Here is a 23,099-nt window from a genome sequence, read left to right on the forward strand (position 1 = left end):
CTCGACAAAACAAAACACGCTCAACTTGCTCAACTGATCCAGCCAATTTAATAGACAACATTTCGTCTCTTGATCTAAAGCTTAAAGGCTATGACACTAAGTGCACATCCACTCAGGCTTTCGACCGGGAGCCTATCCCGAGTGCCGAGTAGGAAAACGCCTCCACCACCGGTTTTCGTGGGACATCAGTCTCCGAGATTCAGCAAATATTTCTCCAACATGGCACTAGGAAATCTCTTGGTAATGCAGTCCGATTAATCCTTGGGCTTATTCCAGATTCCGGATGCATCTATGTCCACTGAGGCTCACTTAGTCGGCGAGATCATCATAGAGCATGCTAGGCAGATACCATATCGCTAACGTTACCACTCCAATCCTAAAGCCTGGTACTAGTGACTAAGTCTTGTTGACAATTTGCTGTCCAAAAACAGTATTGGTATAAAGGAGTGTAAGCCTTAATCTGGATTGGAGACATATTGGAAAGCGGGGGGTGGGAGGTGGAAATATAAAAAATGTAGAATTTGTGTGACATTACTGGAGATAGAACTGTGTGATTGGTATTACTGACAAAGAATAATTGTTTTAGTGGCAATGAGGAAAATTCAAAACATGAAATCAAAATATCAGGATCAGATCCCTTGGTATTGAATTTAATCAACTAAGGACGTTGGGAGAGCAACCAAAATAGTTGAGATTGTAGCTAATGGCCTAGGTGGCAGCAAAAGCAAGATTATTCCCATGCATAAGTGCAAACGGGTGAGGTGGAAAGTGTGGCTCAAAGCCTCCTTGATTCGTCTCTGGGAGAAAAGATTCCTTTAATCCACTTGGGTCACCGCTGGGCCGCGTTTCTCTCCTGCCGATTCCGTCTGCATTTCCGTCATCTTCTCCGATTGAATTGCACCCAGCTCCAACTGACGAACGTGCTGGAACTGGACACTGGTCTTCCAAGCCCGCATTCCTGGAGTAGTGAACATAGTCTCCACCTCTTCCAGGGTCTTACCGGCAGTCTCGGGGAAGCAGAAATACACATGGACCGTCATTGCAAAACAAAAAACTCCAAACACCAGGTATACCTTCCACTTGATGTTCTCAAATGCTGGAGGCACAAAGTACGACAATGCGAAGTTAAAGATCCAGTTGGAGGCCGTTGACAGGGCAACTGCCTTGCCACGTAGTCGCAAGGGGAAGAGCTCGGGTGGATAAATCCAGCTGACGGGACCCCAGGTTGGCGCATAACTGGCGACAAACAGATAGGTGCAGGCGATGACTCCCTTGGCCGCTCCAGGGGCGGCAGAGAGATCCCAAGACTCCTCGGCGACATTGTCCACTCCACCCGGTTGCGCAGGCTTTCCGTACGACTTCATGATACCTCCATTGGCAAACATAAAGATCATCATGAGAGTGGAGCCCACCAGCAGGGGGAGTGCGACGACCCCAACGGTCGATGAAGAGTAAAGCAAGCACGGTCATTACGACATTGATCACGTACTGAATAGAGGAAGCAACCAGGTTGGCATTGCCTGAGAGGCCAGCCATTCCAAAGACGTAAGTAATGTATAGCATCATCACGTTCATACCCGTCAGCTGCGACCAGATCTGAGTGAACATGCCTATGTGGGTACGGTAGATCATATGGCCCTTGAAGAGCTCCACGTACGACGCGTCCTCGTTCTGACGCTCAAAGTCAACCATATCCCGGATCTCCTGCAGCTCGGTCAAGACAAATGGGGCACTCGTATCACCCTTTGCGTGAACCAATGCCAGCACCTCGTGAGCTTCTTCCCAACGGTCATGCTTAGCCAGCCAACGTGGGCTCTCGGGCAGTAAGAAAAACATGAAAAAGAGGAAGACGGCAGGAACCATTTGGAGACCCCAGGGGAGACGCCAGGCAGCGGGTCCGGTTAAGAAGCTGCTGCCATAGGAAATATAGAACATGATCAGAATGCCCCAGGTGATGGCCCATTGCTGAGCCCCCACAACCTGACCACGCTTGCTGGGCTGAGCCAGTTCGGCGACATAGACCGGGACCTGCGCACTGAGAATGCCGACCGATAGACCGTTGATGAAGCGACCGGCAACGAGTTGACCAATACTAAAGGATGAACAGACGATGGCACTTCCAATACACCAAATGATCGAGCCGGTCTGGATGGCTCGCTTCCGACCCAAATAATCCGTGATGAAACCCGAGATCAAAGCCCCAACAAAGGAACCACCTGGCATGGCTGCGGAGATACCACCCTGTGTGGACGAGGTTGGACCACCACAGTCTCCCTTATCATTGTGACCGGTCTGGTTGAAGAAACATTTGTACTGCTGGGTGCCAAGACTGTGGAGAGGATTTGACGAGGTCAGTGGAGGTGATCTTCGACTGTGGAGTATGGAATTATTCTCGTGGAGTCGCATTACTTACATGGCCGACATAGAAGCAATGTCAAAACCAAACAGTGCACCGCCTATGACGGCCACTGCGGTAATGATGTAGATATTTCCGACCACGTACCCCATGATGGGCGATGGGGGTGTTCAATGTGACAAATCTATAGAACAGGGAAAGACGAGAAGAGGAAGAGAGAGAAAACAAGACAGGGAAGGAACGTGAAGATATACAAACGACGGCAAACACGGGGTAGAGTTGTATGCGGGGGAAGAAATACAAACTATACAAAGGGTCCAACTCGACCAATGGAAGGACATTCGGTGAACTATCAATTTCCTACTTTACACTAGCGCATGCAACTTCACCTCATGGTTTCATTCAATCCTACCTAATCAAGTCATCCTTTGGTTGTGCGCCAGGTTCCACGGATCTTACTATTTGTTCGAATTCAAATTCAACCTGAGAAGATCTGTGCATTCTATTTGGGATTTTTCATCTACTGTACGCCATACCGCTGCATCATTTTCGAAGCTGCAAATGTGGCCCGCCCCCGCATTCCCATGATTGGTTCCGGAGTTGACATCTTGGCATTCGTCCTTTTTCTCCCTTTTTCTCTCACATCCTGCCAACTTCCAACACGACTGGGCTTGGACCATCTGAAACCCCGGGTTGCCAAGCCGGTAGAATCTGAATTTTGCTTGATTATGCGCTCGGCTCTCTGTTTTCTCAATTTTGGTTGGAGAACATGCTGACTCGTCGACTCGGCCCCCGAGTCTGTATACGATCGACAAGAAAGAGAGTTTCACCACAGCCAGCCCAGCCTCCCGTCCCACTAGTCACCGCGTGGCGCTCGTATCGTACGACCCAGGCTGTAACTTAGCACGAGACGGGTGTTTACCCCGTACTGGTGGCAGGATCCTATGAAAGGCGGGCGCCGGACGCCACCACTTCTTTCCCTTGCTTCTATGGCACTGACCTCCACCTCATCAATTTAGGTCCCCGGGGTCCCCCTGTCATCATAGGGCGGAATCATTCACCCGTCTTTTGTCCATCCCCCACGGGGACGAATGGGCTAGGGGCTCCAAGCATTGTGGTCAGGCGGCCCGTGTCTGACGGTCTGACCCAGAGGATCAAAGTGCATAGCGTGAAACAACCAGCAAATTTGTACCGCAAGCCGCTGACGAGAGTGGTGACCAGTACTACCACTATATCACTCTCGTTCATTCCGAGCGCCACCAATTAGAGCCAAGAGCTTGGTTGGTCCAGAACAGATCCGGATCAGATCGTCTTTCCCGGGTCTGAGAGTACAATGCCGAGGTGCCGATGCCTTGGGTCTCCTCCATATCTGTATTATTCTTTGCGGTTTCCTATTTGATCAATTTTGACGGAGATCCAGCCTGCAAGGCAGGTAGTTCCACAACATACTCATCTGCCCCGCTACACGTTTTTCGGGATATTTTTTGACGGGTAGATACTCCCAGGGTATCCCTGGGTCGAGTGGTGCTGTCTGTGTCACCGGGGCTGATGGCCGGGTGCGATGAGCGGATGGCTAAGCTCCGGTTCAGGTATACTTGGATCGGAAATTTATCGGCTAGTCCGATACATCATATCTTTACCTTTCATAGAGATATATTTCGGGACGGGAAAATATGAACGTTATATGTCTTCAGACATCACCCCGGCTATTGGTTGTCATTTTGAACTGACAATCTTTTTTTTTATACCAGAAAAGCCGTCTCGGTGAAGGTTCTCTGATTGCATCATTCAGGTTCGATTCGAGAATGCGAGACAGACGGATTTAATTAGTTCCTGGACTGAGGGATTTTCTAATACCACTGATTTCCCCAGATGGGAGATACTTGAGTGGCCTCGTCTGTGAGTCTTTGTGCGTAGCCGATTCTACCTGTGCCAGCAATTGAAGCCTGGGCTATTCAGAATTTGACACTTATTTCACTCCAAGAATCACCTGCTCTTGGTATGTAATGAATTCTAAAGGGTGTTGAAAATGCACAGAGCTACATGCTTTACTGCACATTGCGTGGCCCCAAAGCGTCTGTTTGCTTGATTATTTTACTTTGAGTCAACCATGACCTTATTACTTTTCAACATTAGGTAAATACAGTTCGCTTTTGTCCATTTCTTCAGAGGTATTTCCGGAAAGATGCTTAGGCGCTGGACTATTTGGCCCTAATTAACGTAGGTTACATTTTCATTGAATATGATGCATGCAAGGTGAATCTGGAATAAAAGACTTGGTTCTATATAACAATATACTAGTTCAATTCACATGACCCAGCATCATTGGTCTAGTGGTAGAATTCGTCGTTGCCATCGACGAGGCCCGTGTTCGATTCACGGATGATGCATTTCATTTTTTGGATTTTTTTTTCTTCCATTCGGTATAATACCACCCTGAATCTCCTACAGCCTTCCAATCTCAAACTTTGCACTCTCAATTGTTTCAACAACCCAACGTCACCGATTGACATATGTTTTGCATTCGGCCAAAGAGAGCAGACAAACCTTTATAATCAATGCCTTCCTGATGTAGTAGTGGTCATACCTAAAAGATCTTGGTCATATATATGTATATGAGTGTCCCTTACACCTTGGCATCATGATGACAAATAGAATGGATTGATTCCGAGTCTCAAAATAGCCATTAAGCGATCTAAGAAAGACGGGAGAGTCCATTAACACCAAGACACCGAAGGCCATGCCTTGAATTTTTTGTGCACCCCAACAAGTCAATACCGCTCAAACAAACACGAGAGCGCCAAAATCTGATAAACAAATTGAGGTCCATATACCTAATAAACACTTGTCGTTGGTCTTACACAACTTGCTACAGCTGTTTCGTTGTGAAGGAAAGCAACGTATCTCCAGGGCTCCAAGGTTATACGTCCATGATTGAGGTTTTATCTCGGTAAGCACAGTTTCCTTGCAATTTGCACTGGAAGTGGAAATCCGCGCATTTTTAAACTTGCAGATTCTTCCACGCGGCATACTTTCGGTAGATGTCACGGCGGAAGGTTTGTTTCAGCGAGGATATCACTTCAACATCAACCGGCAGCGCTGCCTGGATAGCACACAGGCCGCAAATATTGTTTTGGCGATCAATAAACCAAGTAAATGTCAGACCACCGCCCCATGTAAGTGTGTGCTCACCATACCAGCCATCAATATTCTCGAGCGTCAATAGTCCGCCTAGGCCATGGCCCACCTTCATTCCAGGGTCAGTTCCCACACGAAAAAAGGGACCCGCTGGGCTTGCTAGCGCAGCCTGGTGACCAGCCATTGCCTGCGGATTGAGGTGGTTTTGAAACATATTGTCCACAGTGGCGGCCTTGAGGAGCTTGCCATCATTAGCCAGTAAAGAATGTAGAACTTTCATGAAATCGGCGCCCGGCAAAAAATAGCCATGTCCACCAAAGTCACCAATGGTACGCTTATTCATGTCGCCACCACCACCGAGCACAGCACGGCCAAGGGCATCTGGATCATCAGGATTTAGATCAACCAGACGGCCTCGTAGGTCCTCGCGTTTGACTGGGTAGAACTGGCCATCGGTGATACCTAGTGGATCAAAAATCCTCTGCTGCATGCGTTCTCCCAACGTACATCGCGTCACCCGCTCAACCACACGACCGGCCCAATCAAGTCCAGGGCCATACATCCATCCATCACCGGGCTGGAAAGCGAGTGGATAACTGAACAACTCCTCAACCGTTCGACGCTCGGTTTGGGAACCAGCGAAAAGCTCACGCCACTTAGCGATGATTGGATTCAGAAAATGATAAGAAAGGCCAGAATTATGTATCAGCAGCATTTTCAGGGTAATGGGTTGAGTCGCAGGCTCGAGCAAAGGTGTTGTACCATCTTCAGCGAAGCCAGTCAGGATCTGCTTGGCGCCGAGCTCGGGTGCGATAAAAGAAAGATCATCATCGAGAGCCAAAATTCCGTCATCAACGCATTGGAGTGCCGCGATGGTGGAGATCAGTTTTGTTGCTGACGCTAAAAAAAGCACATCGTCGAGTTGTTGCGGTCGCGTCTCGCCCGATAAAAGAGTACGCTTGCCGAACGCTTTGTTGAAGACAAAAGAACCCCCAGAGTCGGTTGCACAGAGTACAGCACCGTTAATTTTGCCGGCCTTGAGAGCGGCGTGGAGGCTATTTTCAATTTGGTCACCCATGGTGAAGAGAAATACTCGAATGACTCAGTTGCTTTGTTCCGGTGCCGTTGTAAGCCTTATGCGAGAACTCTGGAGTCCAGGAAGCTTTGCCTTATAAGGAATGCCCAAAGGCTACAGTTTATTGCGATTTGCTTAGATTTTCGAATAATAATATGAACTTTCAGACATCACCTTTCCAGGATGCTGGTTAACGGACCGGTGGCTATTTGAACCCCACGGCGTTAAAAATAAACTCCGAGAGCTAGCAGCTTATTACGTACTACCTGCTGGCCAATTAGAAGCGCTTAGTCGGAATGCTGTACGGAGTACCTGATTTCCGCTAACTTCAACAATGTGTTTATTGTGCCGACTTTGTATTTTCATATGGACAAAATCATCATTCTACCAAATGAGAGCTTCCATTCGGCTCGTCCCAAGAACATGGAAGCGCCTTCTGGTAATCCAGTTGGTATAAGCTGGGATGCATGATTCAATGATAATTCACAATTTCACTGAATGTCCTATTGGTCGCTCATCTTGAATGTCAAATCCTAAAAATTTTCACTCTCTGTCCGTAATCGATCGTAATGCACCACAGCTTCAAGGAGAGCTTGGGTACCCAGGGCACTATCCTCATGCATTAATATCAGAATAAATGTCGGAAGTATTATGGATCTTACCAATCTTCAGGGCTGCAATACTCAGTCGGGTGATGACTGACGCCCTCTCGGCATGGCACGAAGATCATAGCCGACGGGCAATGCTTGCTAGTATATACCGTATCGTGACCGGCGCCACTGGTCATGAGCATAGATTGCTCTGGACCAACGAGATGATCCGCTGCTGCCTGGATAGATGCAACACAGTTCTGGTCAAACTTGACAGCCGGGGAGTCTGTATCCAACGTCCAGTCGAAAGACACGCCCTTGCCATCCTGGGAAGCGATTGTAGCAAATGCCTTGAAGATTTCATCTTGCACAGCATACACGACGCTGTCATTTGGGTGTCGGATATCAAGAGTAAAAGTCGCATTTGTAGCGAGAGTGTTGGTCGATGCATTCGGTGGCACTTTGAAAATGCCAGACGAGACTAGTGCGTTGTGTCGAGAGGCAATTTCGTTCGACACAGCGATCATCTTAGAAGCCGCCCGTACAGGATCCTTGCGGGTGCTGAGCGGTGTCGTTCCAGTGTGAGCGTCCTTCCCATGGATAGTGACAGTAAACCATCTGTATCCCTGAGCTCCCTGGACGACACCGATCGACCGACCAGTCCCCTCAAGGATAGGTCCCTGCTCGATGTGAAGTTCAAAATGAGCCCCAAGAGGATATCCGATTTTTTCATCACTCGAGCAGGGAATATCTCCCAGATACCCATGCCTCTCAAGCTCAGACCGGAGGTTTACGTCAGGGTTGTGAATATCGCGCAAATCCCAAGCCTTGCCGATTGGAATGGCGCCAGCCCAGACACCGGAGGAACACATGAACTTAGGGAACCTAGCACCTCCTCGCTAAATTTGATCCAAGTCAGTCATAAGCCAGAGTAAGCAAAAAAATAGTAATGGCAACGCACTTAGTCCAGTTCACAATACCAACATCGTGATTAGTCTTGAATCCACTATCTTTCATAGTCCGCAACACTTCCAACGCAGCCATAACTCCAAGGATGCCATCATAACGACCACCCCGAGGCTGGGTGTCGAGATGGCTACCCATCGCAATCATCGGTGTAGACGACTTGAGTGAGCCTGGCTGCCGTGCGAACATGTTACCCATCTGATCAACAGAAAGTGTGCAACCCAATTTTTTGACTTCAGCAGCAAGCCACGAGCGTACGCGAGCATCGTCATCCGTGAGTGTGAGACGAGCCATACCTGTCTCCGTTGACTTTCTACGATCATGTTAGAGATAGTTGTCTGTATACTGATAGTGAAACAAGGGATGGTGCATACTCGCCATAGTGATGGGCTGCTCCCCATTCACAAGTCTTGTGCAATGTCTCCCATAGTCGATCAGAATTGATCCTGAGCCCCGAGGGTGTATGTCGGCGGGCGGAAGTTGAAAATTGTCTGGCGCTTAAGCGGAGAGTATGGGATGCGCTGCTTGTTGCGTGCATATTGCAAGCTAGTCTTGATACTGAACTTGACAAAAATCAGAAGACGATATCACTGCTATCCGCTGAACATATATAAGCCATAAAACCAGTTTATTAAGAAGCAGGGAGTTTACACTGGTGGGTTCAGCATGGGTAAGGTGCTCCGACGCCTTCTATGAACACAGTAGGGCAAAGACAGATCCAATTTGCGGTTGGCTCAGCACAAAATTTAGATTTTCAAATGTATGATTTTTGATTGGATCAATTGAAAAGAAACCTTGGAAGGTCGGTGAATTTGACAAGCAACGCCTTCTAGTGACATAGCCAAGTACGCCAAGCCCCCTCGGAGCAACATTTGGGTTGAATAGAAAACAGCTCGGGTCACCTCTCGTTTTACCTCCCGCCCATGGTTTTTACCTTTCTCTCCTTGTCTTGTTTTCTTCTTGTGATTTATTCCAGTTCCCCATTTCTTACCTTTTGCCAAGGATCCGGGCTATATTTTCGAATACTAGTACCAGCCTCCAATTACAACTAAACCAATTTGCGCATTGATGGGTGTATGCGCCGCTCATGGGGAAGTTTAGAGTTGGGTTCGGAGGCATTATGGTATTCTTTTCATATCTACTATTTCCATCACTATGTTCAAGAAGCTATTCCCGGTGACCAATAAATTGTCGTTTTTTATACCTTCGAGTTATGTAGTCTACGCCCGCAGTTCCCCGCAGCGAGCCGTAGCCGCAACAACGATTTCCTTGATTCATTATTAACACCGGACATCGCGGAAATGAATAAGCCCTATACGAACCCACGGATGGAAAAAAATACTTTCGGTCTTCAAGGTGATACTGTGTACATCCTCTGATGATAATTGAACCTTGATTATCCAGCTACGCTAGTACATACATATCAGGAATCTTCCAGCGTGACTATAATACTCTTTAAAGATAGAAGATTACTAGGCCTGTAGTGACGGGAAAATAAGACATTTTCAGGTTCAGCCGCATAGACAGCAAGTGTTTCTCGAACTTACGCTAACCTTCTTGTCCAGCTCTCCTACGATCGGCGAGTAAGGTGTAGGACGATCTAGAGCGACGCCTCCGCTGGGTAGTTCAAGCCTCGCTCCTTGGCATTACGCATGATTTATCACGCAGCTTGTATAAATGAAATGAATGCAAATCACGAAGACTTAACAAGCCAGCTCGGTCAGCTCGCTATTTCAATGGTGATCTTGGTATATTCAACATCAAGGAGATCATCGCCTTTGGACTAAATGTAGATCAATAAGTCTTAGAAAAACGTATTTCAAAGCGGTAAGTATGGAGCGGCCGAGAAGGATTCGTGAACGCAAGAGCGGTTGAAAATGCCATGGCAAAGGTCACCGAGCGACAGACTGAGCGACTGATGCAACAAAGGCGACAGGGAGGCCCACGGGTTGACGGCTTCTTCCTTGATGGGGAGGACATGATCGGCCCGGATCCTTCTCAAAGTCTTGAAACATCACAAGCGTGGCAAAGACTGCAAGGCATGATTAGGTTAGCTGAGGTTAAAAAGACCGTTGAAGGCCTCATAGACACAATTAAATACAACTATCGTCGCGAGATAGACGGGCAACCTATGGTTGGCTACAGCCTCAACCTTTCTCGGAAATCTTGGAACTGGTAAAACGTCGGTCGCAAAGATATATGGCCAAATTCTGGTGGACATTGGCTTTCTATCAAATGGCGAAGGTAGGTGAGAACCACAATACTACTATTAACCCCGCTGACGAAAATACAGTCGTTGTTGAGTACCCATCAGATTTCGTTGGGAGCGTTATTGGTGAGTCGGAGAAAACACAAAGGGCATTCTCGCAGCTACATTGGGGAAAGTTTGGTCATAGACGAAGCCTATGTATCGTGTCTAGAATTTTGGCTTAGCGGACCTTACAGCAATGGCAGCATAATCACCCATGATTATCTTCATCCATAGACTGAGCTCTTCACCAAATCGTCGTCCATTTTGTAGTCATTCTTCCATATTAGCTATCCATTTTCGTTCCTGTTCAACCTACCTCTCCACCTCCAATTGGGCCCAAGTTGCACATTCCTTCGAATTCTGATCAACCATGTTTAACGGAAAAAATGGGATCCACCTTTAAATGTGACCTCGCTTACACGGTAACTCTGAATTCCCCCTAAGTAGCTTCGAATAGTCCCACACAGTCGAATTCCTTCCAGTAGCCCATGCCGAGGCAACTATGATCTTCCTCCGAGATGGACTTGGCTGATGGGCGCAACTCTAGTAAAATATTCCATTGTTGCGCATTTCATGACGATAGAGGTGATCCACAGCATCTAAGGGATGAAGGTCTGATATGGCATCGCCATTCATTTCCAGCGTCTCATCACTTTGCTGTTGAAATATCAGTCTCTGGATCAAGGAATGAGATAAATGTGCTATGAGGTGACAAAGGCGACTAGAACACTTCGACATTTTTATTGTCTAGTAACTGTTTAGGACCCCCGAAGCTACACGAGTCCGTACCCCAGTAATCACTCGAGACAGGGCCAGTTTGAACTGGCATAATTTGGCCATTTTCAATTGAAGCTTATGCTATGAAGCGGGATGTCCAAGACCCTGACCTATTGAGACTTAATGTCTGGATTCAAGGTGCTTCCTGAAAGAGACTTGAGGCGTTTAAAGGATGACTGGGTCATGGAAAATCGTATTCAATCGCAATTTAGGCAGCATAAAGGCCAATCTGACTAGCTGGATACCGTCTGTGCTATGACCGATGCCGATGAGCGGACGAGACGTCTGATCGCGGCATTCGTAGATCAAGGTGCACAAATCGTGGCTGTGGTCCATGCACTATGGGTTGTCGCCTAATTCTCTAGCGTTGATCATTTCATTTTTGCTTGATTGACCAGATCGGCCATTCAAATACTGCTGATGGTGAAGTCAAGTCCCATGGACTGCTCGTAAAGACTCCCCAGGTGTGCCATAGGCTTCCTCGGTAACAACTGCAGAGGCACAAGCTTGATTGTGACGGCAGGTAGCTTGGCTCCAGGTCCCTGCGGCACGACAACTTGGTTTGCAGGTAGATAAAGATTGGATTGTTTTCCCAGTTGATGATCATTGCGCCTCGAAATTCCCGCACTTGCATTGAATATACTTGATGTCCATCGACATCGAAATATGCTCCAGTCATATGCACAAGAATTAAAGGTGGAAACCGTTCACTGAGGAGAAATGGAAGATCGAGCCTGATGTAGAAGATTTATCGATTGAAATCAGGTAAAAATGGGGAGTCTGGAAAGGGGGACGTGGCTAACGGAAGAGCAACACATCCCGCCATCGCGTCGTGCCCATATTTCATGTGGATTCACCAAGCCGAGCCAATTATAATATAATACTATTTTGGGATCCTGCTGGTGCCGAAATAAGCATATCGAGTCCTCACAACGTCTGTCCACCCTGATATCCCGATGATCAGGAACCAGGACATTTTGCCCCCCAAAGGATAAGCAACCATCTTCTTACGTTGACTCTTTTCGCGGCAATAACCGATGAAAGGTTTTATCAGCCAAGAATTATCTCGCTCCACATGCCGTGGATAATTAAGTGAGCACTCGCCGAAAACTTCACGGCCCCTTGGCCCGAATGAAGTATTTATCAAGCTAGCCAATAATCCCGGCTACCCACTTGGTCATGAACGTTGGGCGGTCAATTATACGGCTATCATCAGTTCTCGTGAGACGTTTTAAACCTTATTGGGCTCGCCTGACTTTCATTTAAACCTCATCCGCTACAGTTGGCTGCATCTGCGTTTCCTTCATCCCAGCTTGGCTGCGCTTACCGACTCCTCCAACTCCAACGTCGTATATATGGCTCCCATCTCTGCCTGCACTATGAGGGAATGGGCGTCGCAATTGCATTAGCCGCCGACGCCCAGCTGTGTTATGTTTTTCAACCGAGTGAGCTACTTCTGCATACCGCACCCACTGACGCGTTTGACCTGGTTCTCCTAGGCCAGATGGTGGACCTGATGGTGTCGCATGCAGAAAGTTTACTCTCTGTGAAGCTACTAGGCCCGTAGGATTCCTTCCACTGGGAATGCCTTGACTGTAACCCCCGCCACGCGAGTTGCTGAGCTTACGTTCTCGCCCACCACCACGTTTGCCGCTATCTCAGCGACAAAACCACGCGATGTCAAGATCACTGCCGCTATACATGTCAGTCTGGCTGGGTTGACATCCATCGCGCAATTTCTAAGCTCCAGGGCCGCCATTACACCAGGACCATCGAATATTATTGCGGCCGTGTCTACCCGAGTCGTACTAGACTCCGGCAGTGGAAGACGGGCTATACACGTCGTGCTGATTGACACGGGTTGAAGTTTCCGGGACTTGGCAGGAGCGTGCTCGCATATATTAGGCGGAGTACGAAAAGGGCATCGGTAGGGAGTATGTCCCGGCGCACCGAAAGTATGTGTCGACTTTGGTCAAGGTTATCAAGAACCTGCTGACGCCGATAGAGCCGCCCAGCGATATGGATATTAGTAACATAGGGTCTAGAGTGTAAATACGGGCGGAGGGGGAATCCGGCATTACGTATGGTGGGGTTGTGGAAATGCTTTCACATCAAGAAGTTGATTTGTGTGGACAATCCGTGATCAATTGGCACCGCGGGCTGGTTCATTATCAGGCTTTCCACGCCGCAGGGCAGATGCAAGAGTTTTGTAAGATCCTTTGAAGGATTTGCTAAAGAAATTCTAGGACACGAAGTAAAGGATAGGAAATTTCTGTTATCTGATCTGTTTTATCTCCCAATTTGAATAAATTGAACCTGGTTCCATTTTTCTCCAGTCGTATTTTAAAAATGTAGTATCTTCTTCGATCTAGAGCTATGTAACAAGTCTCTGGTCATAAAGCCTACAGGGGTATTTTTACTCGCTTATCCTTGGGGAATAGTTTGCTTTTCGGAATTGAGTGTTACAAGCCGGAATGATTGCCAGTTTCTAATTTCAGCACTGGTCCTTTTAATTGGCTACAAATACTTCTGCTCCCATGATTTTTTAAATTGATCCAAAAACCCCCAGACGAAAGACCGAAGGTTAGACGGGAACTATAATAATATTATCTTTCAGCGTGCACGAAGCTTTGGTCGTCGTGTGCAGTATTATCGCAAGCTGGTCTCTCTAGAACTATGTAAATCCCATCACTATGTACAAGCCTTCTCTCCGTAGCTACTGGCCTCATGAATTATGGCGAAATAATTGATTATTGTCTTTTTAGCTTGGAGATCGCAGAAATGAAAGTCGGCAGGAGTCAATCAAGAAGAGACGGGACAGAGTCGCCCGTTGTTGTTCCACGAGTAGGGTAATGGATCAGTGGTCTGAACCTCCCAGTCTTCGGCGCCGACAGCAGTAAGAGCGAAGAAGAGACCACTTGGATCATACTCCTGCTTAATTGCATAAAGACGTGGGTAGTTGGTACCGTAGAAGGCTTCCTGGAGATTTGGCTCCAGGAGATCGGCCTCACTCATGTAGGCGCCAGAGTCGGGGGCGATCTCACGGAGCACATCCATCCACTCTGTCACAAAGAGTGAGGAATCCTTGATCACATCCCAGGAGGAGGTAAAATTCCATTCGGAGCCGACGATAACGTGAGTGAGGGTATCACGCCATGCGGGGAGTACGGAGGAGTCCGTTGGTGGATCGACGGCAATTCCGGTACCGCTAACGTGGAAACCGGCGATGAAAAGGCCCTACAATTGTGAGGATCTAGCAGAAAGAAGATAAGAGGGAGCCCTTGTGCGAATATTGCTTACCTTCTCCACAGCGTCCTTGTAGGCAGCCGAGGTCTTGTTGAGGAGGGTCTCGTTCTGGAAGACACTACGAGGAAGTAGACGGGAAGCGGTCTTGACGACGTCGGTTCCGACATATTCCTGGGGAAAAGCATTGACCCAAACATCATGGCTGATAATGCGGATTAGCAGGGCACCGAAAATAAATTTGCGCCAAGTAGAGAGAGCAAACACACAAGTTATCCGCGTTGTTGTACCACGGTGTGTAGGTGACATTCAGGCTGTCGAGGGTTTTGAACCATGGGGCGACCAGGGCCTTGGTCTCAGCAAGGGTCTTGTTCGGCGCGATGAAAGATTCCATGCGGAAATAGTAGTCAGTGTCACCGGCATAGGTAGTGCCAATCTCAGCCGAGGAAGCGCCAATGTAGTAATAACCATAGGTACCAGCATCAACAAAGTCCTCAAAGTGGTCGAGGTACGACGAAACTGCGGCCCAGAAAGCATTAGGACCAGGTGTGTCGCTAACAGTGAAATTGAAGGTCACAGTAGTAGTCTCCAACTTGGGCAAGGCCTTGACAACCAGAGAAGTGACGACGCCAATGGTACTACCACCGCCACCACGGAGCATCCAGAAAACATCCGCATGCTCGGTGGCGCTAGCAGTAATGAATCGACCATCCGCAAGAACGACTAAGTATATTTAACAAGGGGACCCTGCAAGGAGTTTGCAAAGGGTGATAGGAAATTTGACTTACCTTGCATGGAGAGGACTTGATCAGATGCCATACCGTACATGCTAGACAAGGGGGAGTGACCACCACCAGCAGTGTAGCCACCACCCAGGCCAACAGTGACCGCCTCGCCTCCAACGACGGAGTGGCCAACAGATTTGGCAAATTCATAAGCCTCCCAGACCTGAACACCAGAGCCAAACTTGATAGCTGGGCCGACGTAGCCATTGGTGGCCTTGTAGTGGGGAAGGTACTCCTTGTCCTTCAAATGATGAGTCCAAACGGAGAGTGCCCCCTTGCCAGCGGCTTTGCCATTGAAATCATGGCCAGTGTTCTTCACCACGAACCGCAGGTTCAGGTTTCGGGCAAAGTTGACCGCCAGTTGAACCTGGGCGACGGTGGAGATGTTGACAGCATAGGTGGGGTAGGAACCCTGCGTGCAGGTCGAAGTGTAGTTATACGGCGACGGCAGACAAGTGCGACCCTCATACAATGGCAGCATGATGGATGTAGGGTCACTCATGTGCAAGTTCGAGGTAAGCCACTCTGCAGTGATAGTCGCACACTTGGTGGCATCATACTCTGGCCAGTCTGGGTAGCAAAAGGCGGCCAGAGGCTTTGTCTTGATCAGAGACCCGCCGAGAAGGATGTCAAAAATATCCCAAACTATTTCAGAGGGCCACAGCAAGTCCCCAGGCATAGGTTTGCAATGGTGGCGCACGGCACGCTTGGTAACGGTGGAGTTGGAGTTGGTAAAGTTACCAAAAGCAAACATATTAGCAATCGTCTGATTTTGCAACGACTGAGACACATTGACAAGTTCGCTCTCGGTCAGCTGCAGCTGTTCATACGAAAACAACGTAGGTGTGGTGATAGTGGCCGCTGCTGCTGTGAGAGATACGGTCGACAGAGCCTGGGCGAATGACGCGCTGGCCACCAGAGCCAGTCCACTCACACCCTTCATGTTGACAATTATCTGACCAAGAGATCAACGAATGCAAAGAAGAGGTAGAAAGAGAAGTCTTTTGCAGGAGAGTGAAAGTAAGGTTCAAACCCCTGTCAACAACGTGGTTATATACCTTGAAAGGATTGATTACTTAAATTTAATTGTATCAACGGCACTGGACCGACCACGCGGCAAATGACTACCAATCAAACTTCCCGGCGGAAGCGACCGGATATTCAATAGTCAGAGAAATTGTTGACGCCTCCATCAGATTTTAAATGAATGTGAATGGTGGTTGGTGGACTAAGGAACGCCGCATGCTTAGCGGTGCATTAGTGATGTCGCTAATATTGCAAGACGCCGCCAAATGGTCAATTAATTTAGCACGGAAAACGAAGTACGCCGGTGTCTCACAATTAGGCCTACACAGCCTGATCACCATCATCCAATTGCCCCTTATTGCAAAATCTTCTGCATCAAAGGAGATATGTTTCTATATGGTGTAAAAAAATCCACATGTCATAGAAGCCATGGAATTGTGGCATGTTTTGGTTTCTTATGACGTCCCGTCGTTCTGACTTCCGGTCTTGGCCCCCTCGGTTCCGGGTCTGTCTGAAAATCGATGCCAAGCAACTAAGATCGCAACAGCTATTCCTCATTGAGATCCTCCTAATGCCTTGTAATTTAGCGTCGGAGGCGCGGCCAATTGAGGACAATGACCAGTGAAAGCCTTACTCTGGACTAAATTTGACTTTCACAGGATCGCAGGGGTGTACCGAAAGCCACAATATGGAAAACAAAACAAAAGGACTGTCCAAGACTACTTTAACTCCGGCTGCAGGGATTAATACTCAAAGACAACAAAACCCTGGTTCGCCCAGCTGAAGATTTTTGTCTAGCACCCAGCGAAATTATCCTTATACTCTTAAAGAGTGGGATATGCAGCGAATAAAGAGAAATGAGCTCCAGTGACAATCTACAGCCGCAGGCTATTGGCCTGATTTTTGCATTTCCCTGTCTTGCGACCGTCGCCGTGGCTCTACGCATTTACAGTCGCATGTTGACAAGATCCTTCGGTGCAGGTCAGTCTGACATCCTGACCATCGATTCATTATCGTGAAATAGGTTATCCTAACAATTATTAGATGACTGGGTTATTTACATCGCATTGGTGAGTCGCGAAGCCGCGCAGACCATCGGTTCATCTCATTAATAGATCGGCAGATCTTGTACTGGGCGGAGACGTTTACGTCGTACAAAGGTAAGATCTGCAAAAGAACACTCACGGGTCTTGCTCCATAAGGCTAAAACTTCTTTAGTGATCATATATATGTATATTGGATACAACGTCAGCGACGTTCCTAAGGACTATCCTGCGATCCTCGGTAACAAATACGGCTATGCGGTGCGTAAAGAGTGTTCGCAAATCACGGTGAGATGTCCTCGCTAACAAATATAAAAGACTGAGCTCATCTACAACCCAATTCTGGCTCTTGTCAAAACGTCTATCCTCCTCTTCCTGTTACGTCTGACCGGCCAGAAAAAGTCAGTACGTTACTCCATCTGGGGACTACTAGTCTTTAATGGAGTCGCCGCTTTGGCTACATTCCTCATCACTGTCTTTCATTGTGTGCCCGTCGCCTATAACTGGAATGCAGCCGCGTATCCTAACGGGAAATGTATGAACTTTGCCGACTTCGTCACCGGCACGGCCTCCGTCTCTATCTTCACCGACGTTCTTGCCTTGATACTACCTACCTGGATCGTTTATGAGCTTCAGATGCAATGGAACCAGAAGCTTATGCTGATCGGTATTCTCTCATTTGGTCTCTTGTGAGTCCTTTGACTCTTTTCAATCGGTTGCACACTAATCAAACCAGAACCGTTGCCGCGGGCATTATTCGCGTCGTTCTCCTTGATAACTACGATCGTCATATGCCAAAGAATTACACTCATTCGGTCTTATTCTGCGTATCCACCATTGAAGTCGGCTTATCCTTTGTCGCTGCCTGTGCTCCCTCATTCAAACCCCTGGTTGCGCGGCTTCTGCCAAAGCTATTGGGCGGCTCGTCCCGAAGCGGCCGATACCACAACGGCTCCACTGGCCGCAGCGGTCGGGCTCGAAGTTACAATCTCGAGAATTTTACCCGACGAACGAACGACCAGAGCCTGACCGTCGTCGAGGCAGGGGAGAATGAGCGAAGTTACAGACCTGCCGAGCCAAGTCCCAAAAATATGATCACCATGACCACGCAAATGGAGGTTACTTGGGAACGCCCGCCCACTGGTCAGGGGCAGCATACCAGCACCAGCAGTACAGAAAGTCTTGTTCATGCGAAGTAGCCTTTGACTAGTGATGCAGGCTTAGAGGCAAACTTCTCATGTTCATATTCCACATAGCTTAGGATTATGTAAAAATCAAAATGGAAAATTACCAGCAATATTCTTTATATATCCATCCACATACTGTATTCAATATTCCCTGTATCCTATCCATGTGGATTCGAGAACCACCGATGGAACATAAGTTTAGCCCCACTCCGTCCCGTAGACAGAGACTTTTTATATTCAATAAGAGGCCCAAGTATACAATGGGTGAAAAGTCTTATTGCTAAAAATTCGATCAGAAATCACAGTGGAGTCGCTTAATTAATTAGGCCTAGCGCTTAGGGGACATCCCGTCTTTGTACCGCCGAGGTCCACACGAACCTTCGAGGCGGGATCTGGATCCTTTCACCAGGTCCTTGTGGATAGACGCCACGGCTACCCACTTCCAATGGAATCAGTATGTTTAGGAGACCCGCGATTCTCTTTGCCGAGCAAGTCTTAACAAATAATCCAGAAGAGTCCTGAATGACCGGGAACATGAGTGGATTGCAATCTCACCACAATTAACATGAAGATAGCAATAGCCTCTAGAAAAACAATTCCAACTTTGGAACCAGGAGATGTCATTGACTCAAGAAAGAAGTTTTCCCCTGGGCTCCTGAACACAGTTTTGACCATATCACGAAACAGAAATCTCCAACACGAAATCGTATTGGAACTCATCAAATCATCTCGGGAGACTCTTTCGAACCAGATAAATAATCTGTCAAGAACTAACTTTAGACAAATACATGTGCTTAGCACCTATGGGCTCTACAGAATGGGACCACCTGGGTATAATTACATGAATAGGCTGGCATGAGAGGAGAATCGTGGAATCCGACCTGGCTTTACGAAGTACATACTCTTCATTTTCAAGCTCAGTCACATGACTAGCCATGCTGGAGATCAACGCTACGCTCTATTATCATTATAATTATCTTCTCATCTGTCTTAATTCAGAAAATTATTGTTTTTGTGTCCTCGTTTCGTCTGTAGACTTGGCGCTGATACATATACGCTCCATTATTACTGTCTTCTCTGACAGCTTCGACTAGCACCTGACATCCTGGTATAAAGAACTGCTATGTACATATTTGTACCCTCCTATGAAACAGCCGCAGTTTAAATTATGGCTTCGCCTGAAGTAAGCCTATTCCCCCAACCGATTATTATGCTCCCCCCTTAAAATCATATTCTTCAATTACATTCTCATAACATCACTCTAACTTTAACTTTTTCTTTTTCTTTTTTCTTTTTCTTTTGTTTTTGGAAAATAAGGACATCATGTAGATCAGCAAAAGGAAAATCTTTTTAAAACTTTCAAGTATTAGAGGGATGATATTGAAATGTAGACAGATCATACAAACTTGACAGGGCTTAAATAACAGTCGGTTAGATGGACAGAAAGAATTAAGGCGAAGCTACAGTTCAAACTGGATGGGCACTGTATAGCAGGGTACAATTTGCAAACCCGGGGTACAAATTACAATTCTTCTGGAAAATATATATATTAGAGTGAGATTTGCTGGAAAGACTTATCGAGTGTTCTTTGGCCGGGCACTACGTTTGACAAGTCAACAAGCCTGATGACATTCTACACGGCAGCATGGAGAATAGAGACAGTATGGAAATACCTCATATTGCCAATACAAGCGAAGTTGGCTGAAGAAGAAAGGTTCATAGAAGCAATTTCTTATCATACAATTCAGAAATTTGACATTTATGTGGCGAATTCGACGACGCACAATTTCAGTATCGTCTGGACTGTCAACTGTCTCTCAAACAGTTCCAGCGGCCAAAACATAGCCACCATCAACGACGATAGTCTGTCCGTTGAGGTATTGGTTCGCAACGGTAAAAAGAACAGCGCCTGCCATATCCTCATCCTTTCCGGGGCGCGCGGCAGGAACCTTGGACTCATACTTTTCCTTGGGGATTGAGCTCTTCTGTTTCTCATCACTGTCTTTAGCCGTCATCTCCGACGGGAAGACACCCGGTGCAATATTATTCACACGGATCTTCAGGTTGGAAGACATGATTTCGTGTGCCAACATCTTAGTCAGATGAATAGCAGCTGCTTTGCTAGAGTTGTAGGCAAAGTGGTGTTGAGCTGTCTTGATGATACCCGAAATGGAAGTAATGTTAACCACAGTGCTGGACCAACCACGTTCGTCCTCTGTTCCTTTGTTGAGTAATGGTAGAAAGGCCGAGGTTGTGAAAAACAGCTGCGTAACATTGGTTCGCATCACATCTTCCCATTCTTCGATCGTGCTCTTGTTGTGGAAAAACTCTTCTTGAAGAGCTTTCGGATCATTGTGCTCCGTCTCGTAAGTAGTAGAGCTAATACCGGCGTTGTTGATCAAAATGTGTAGCTTGGACTCTTTGGAAGAGATTACATTGACAAGCTTCTGGATAGACTCCTTGGAGGTAATATCGGCCGTGATTGGGATAATCTGACCGGGAATATTCTTTCCGTATAGCTCTGCCACCCGCTCTAATTTCTCATCCGTGCGACCTGTGATGTAAACTTTGGCACCGTTGACCGCTAGTGATTGAGTGGCCATTAAACCGATCCCCGACCCCCGCCGGTGACAAGAGCCACTAGTAGATAATTAGCACGATCCGCACGAGAGAATGAATGTTGAGACATGGTCAACTTTGTGCTCCACTTACCTCTGTCCTTAACATTGAAGATATTCTCGAGCCTGAAGTTTTGATTGATATCTTGTGCAGTCATTTTGAGATACGTATGGTGAAAACGCTTAAAGGTAAGTCGAAAAGCCATTGTTGCGCAAGCGGGGGCAGAGCTTTTAATTATCAATTGATCCTTTACGTCAGTGAAATTTGCCCTCGAAACAAGTGTTGATCGGAAAAGATGATTGGGTGAACGTCAAGGATTTTGTAATCCGGGGATGAAGTCAATGGTAGGTAAGAATGTGGTCATAGCTGAATTGATTGGAGAGAATGAATGATTAGATTGGACGGCTTTCTCTGTGTAATGTACAGTAGGTCCGAAAGCACGCGTCGGCTCGGTTTGTCATCCGCCAATCAGAACGCCCAATTTTGTTATGGTTAAATGAATGACGTATGCCAAACCTCTCATAGTCTCAAGGCAAGGCTAGGTATATATTTGACTTACAGGTATTATGCCTTTCAAAGGCTGCTACTGTAGGTGCTTCAACCGGTGGAAAAAGGTACGTCATTCATCTTCAGAGTACGGCAGCCGTGGAGCACACACTTGTCCGGAGTATACCTTCCAGCATGCAGAGACTTTCTATAGCGTCAAATTATCTGCCAATCTCTTTAAAACACATTGAAGGCATTAGGTATGAGGTAGTGCCATCTAGCGGTGACTTTGTTGCCCGCCTTGGGGGTCCCATGAGTCATGACTACCAGTCATTTGTGGCTGGAATAGCCGGGAATGGAGACGAACGGGAACGACAGAAAACGTCAATACCGCTTTGGCGAAGGTAAATGTGGTCGCAGTATACTTTGACGCCGCACTGGCCCAGAATCATTATATAAATTTTCGAGTTGCCTGATCGGGAACGCGTCTACAATTGTTACCTTCATATGCCGCGTGTAACCCCTTATCAAACATTTTCAAAGCTTCCTCAGGACCGCTGTGGCTGAGTCGCCGTTCTATTTTCTATCTCTCACGGAAATTGTTCTAATTGTCTTCATGAGACTGCAAAGTGGCCATTTCCCACAAAAGGTGGAAAAAAGCTTTTTATGACGGCTCCCCAGTCTAAGGTTTACTTTCCAACGGCGGTGATGGGCTGCAATAGTATACAAGATTTTCAACATTCGTTAAAAGCTGGTCTTTGCCATGTAACAATATGGACTTTGCGGTCAAATAGCGCCCCAAGTTATAGAACTCGTCTCATGCCTAAACAAGATTGCCTTTATACCCTCGATCTATGATTGTGCAGATCTATTAAATTTTCTTTTTCTGCAAATGAGAGGCTCTTGAGGCACATGCATTTGATTCGAGACAAAGCCCTTACGATGCAGGTCACTCTCCACATTATCTGATAGTTCTGTATGGCCGGCAGTGTGAGTTACATTTAAATTTAGTAACCAGCTGACTCGCCACATGAATCGAAATTTAGAATAGCTGGTTCAAAGGGCCAAAACCGGAAACATTGAAGTTGTTTTGAGGTCTTTCTGTTCAATCAGCAACAACAATCCTTCTTCTATCTTGCCCTTTAATGGAGAAAGTAAGCTAGTGCGAGAGACTGTACTCTTACCAGTTCTTCATACTAAGACTCAAGGAATAGTAGAAGATTCGCACTCCAGCTTTTCTGTCGAAGTGGCAATGGGTTTACGAGGAAGTGGTTTCAGAGGTCATATGGCCAGAACCTGTAGGTCGATCAACGCTTCTCCCTCTCGTTCTTCTTACTTTCTCATCACCAACCACAGTACACAGAGTGCTCTATCTTTTCTGCCCTGCAGATAAGAGTATCATCTTTCGCTATTGAATGCTCAGCATTTTTGTATTTTGCGAAAGTCAGAGATGGAAAGCCTTAAAGTTATTAAAATGGCCATCATTATATGTAGTAGTGGTTGTGTTAACATACCTTGTCCAAGATGTAGTATAGTAATGGCGAATTATTTGTTACT

The 23,099-nt window shown here is 47.0% G+C and overlaps 7 protein-coding genes across 7 annotated transcripts; 2 read left to right on the forward strand and 5 right to left on the reverse strand.

Annotated features, from left to right (window-relative positions):
* Positions 1–815: 815 nt before the first annotated feature.
* N7484_000721 (sugar porter family MFS transporter) lies at positions 816–2,508 on the reverse strand (the record flags this gene model as incomplete). The annotated part of the gene is made up of 3 exons (XM_057111142.1): positions 816–1,369; positions 1,413–2,329; positions 2,414–2,508. 3 exons carry the CDS (start codon positions 2,506–2,508, stop codon positions 816–818), a joined length of 1,566 nt encoding a protein of 521 aa, XP_056978368.1.
* A 2,849-nt stretch (positions 2,509–5,357) lies between these two features.
* Positions 5,358–6,572, reverse strand: N7484_000722 (serine hydrolase domain-containing protein; the record flags this gene model as incomplete). The annotated part of the gene is made up of 1 exon (XM_057111143.1): positions 5,358–6,572. The coding sequence occupies one exon, from the start codon at positions 6,570–6,572 to the stop codon at positions 5,358–5,360; it is 1,215 nt and encodes a 404-aa protein (XP_056978369.1).
* A 530-nt stretch (positions 6,573–7,102) lies between these two features.
* Positions 7,103–8,663, reverse strand: N7484_000723 (M20 family metallo-hydrolase; the record flags this gene model as incomplete). The annotated part of the gene is made up of 4 exons (XM_057111144.1): positions 7,103–7,178; positions 7,232–8,058; positions 8,117–8,438; positions 8,500–8,663. The coding sequence occupies 4 exons, from the start codon at positions 8,661–8,663 to the stop codon at positions 7,103–7,105; spliced, it is 1,389 nt and encodes a 462-aa protein (XP_056978370.1).
* A 1,344-nt stretch (positions 8,664–10,007) lies between these two features.
* On the forward strand, positions 10,008–10,304 carry GbpA (the record flags this gene model as incomplete). Its single annotated transcript, XM_057111145.1, has 1 exon — positions 10,008–10,304. One exon carries the CDS (start codon positions 10,008–10,010, stop codon positions 10,302–10,304), a length of 297 nt encoding a protein of 98 aa, XP_056978371.1.
* A 3,651-nt stretch (positions 10,305–13,955) lies between these two features.
* N7484_000725 (FAD-binding oxidoreductase) lies at positions 13,956–16,124 on the reverse strand (the record flags this gene model as incomplete). Its single annotated transcript, XM_057111146.1, has 4 exons — positions 13,956–14,390; positions 14,454–14,601; positions 14,666–15,119; positions 15,185–16,124. The coding sequence occupies 4 exons, from the start codon at positions 16,122–16,124 to the stop codon at positions 13,956–13,958; spliced, it is 1,977 nt and encodes a 658-aa protein (XP_056978372.1).
* A 1,039-nt stretch (positions 16,125–17,163) lies between these two features.
* On the forward strand, positions 17,164–18,449 carry N7484_000726 (uncharacterized protein; the record flags this gene model as incomplete). Its single annotated transcript, XM_057111147.1, has 6 exons — positions 17,164–17,188; positions 17,252–17,277; positions 17,331–17,367; positions 17,426–17,511; positions 17,569–17,939; positions 17,987–18,449. The coding sequence occupies 6 exons, from the start codon at positions 17,164–17,166 to the stop codon at positions 18,447–18,449; spliced, it is 1,008 nt and encodes a 335-aa protein (XP_056978373.1).
* Positions 18,450–20,254: 1,805 nt separating this feature from the next.
* On the reverse strand, positions 20,255–21,213 carry N7484_000727 (SDR family NAD(P)-dependent oxidoreductase; the record flags this gene model as incomplete). The annotated part of the gene is made up of 2 exons (XM_057111148.1): positions 20,255–21,021; positions 21,150–21,213. The coding sequence occupies 2 exons, from the start codon at positions 21,211–21,213 to the stop codon at positions 20,255–20,257; spliced, it is 831 nt and encodes a 276-aa protein (XP_056978374.1).
* Between the last annotated feature and the right edge of the window lie 1,886 nt (positions 21,214–23,099).

The sequence above is a fragment of the Penicillium longicatenatum genome (genome assembly GCF_028827895.1).
Source record: "Penicillium longicatenatum strain IBT 33135 chromosome Unknown contig_11_segment0_segment0, whole genome shotgun sequence".
Lineage (NCBI taxonomy): Eukaryota > Fungi > Ascomycota > Eurotiomycetes > Eurotiales > Aspergillaceae > Penicillium > Penicillium longicatenatum.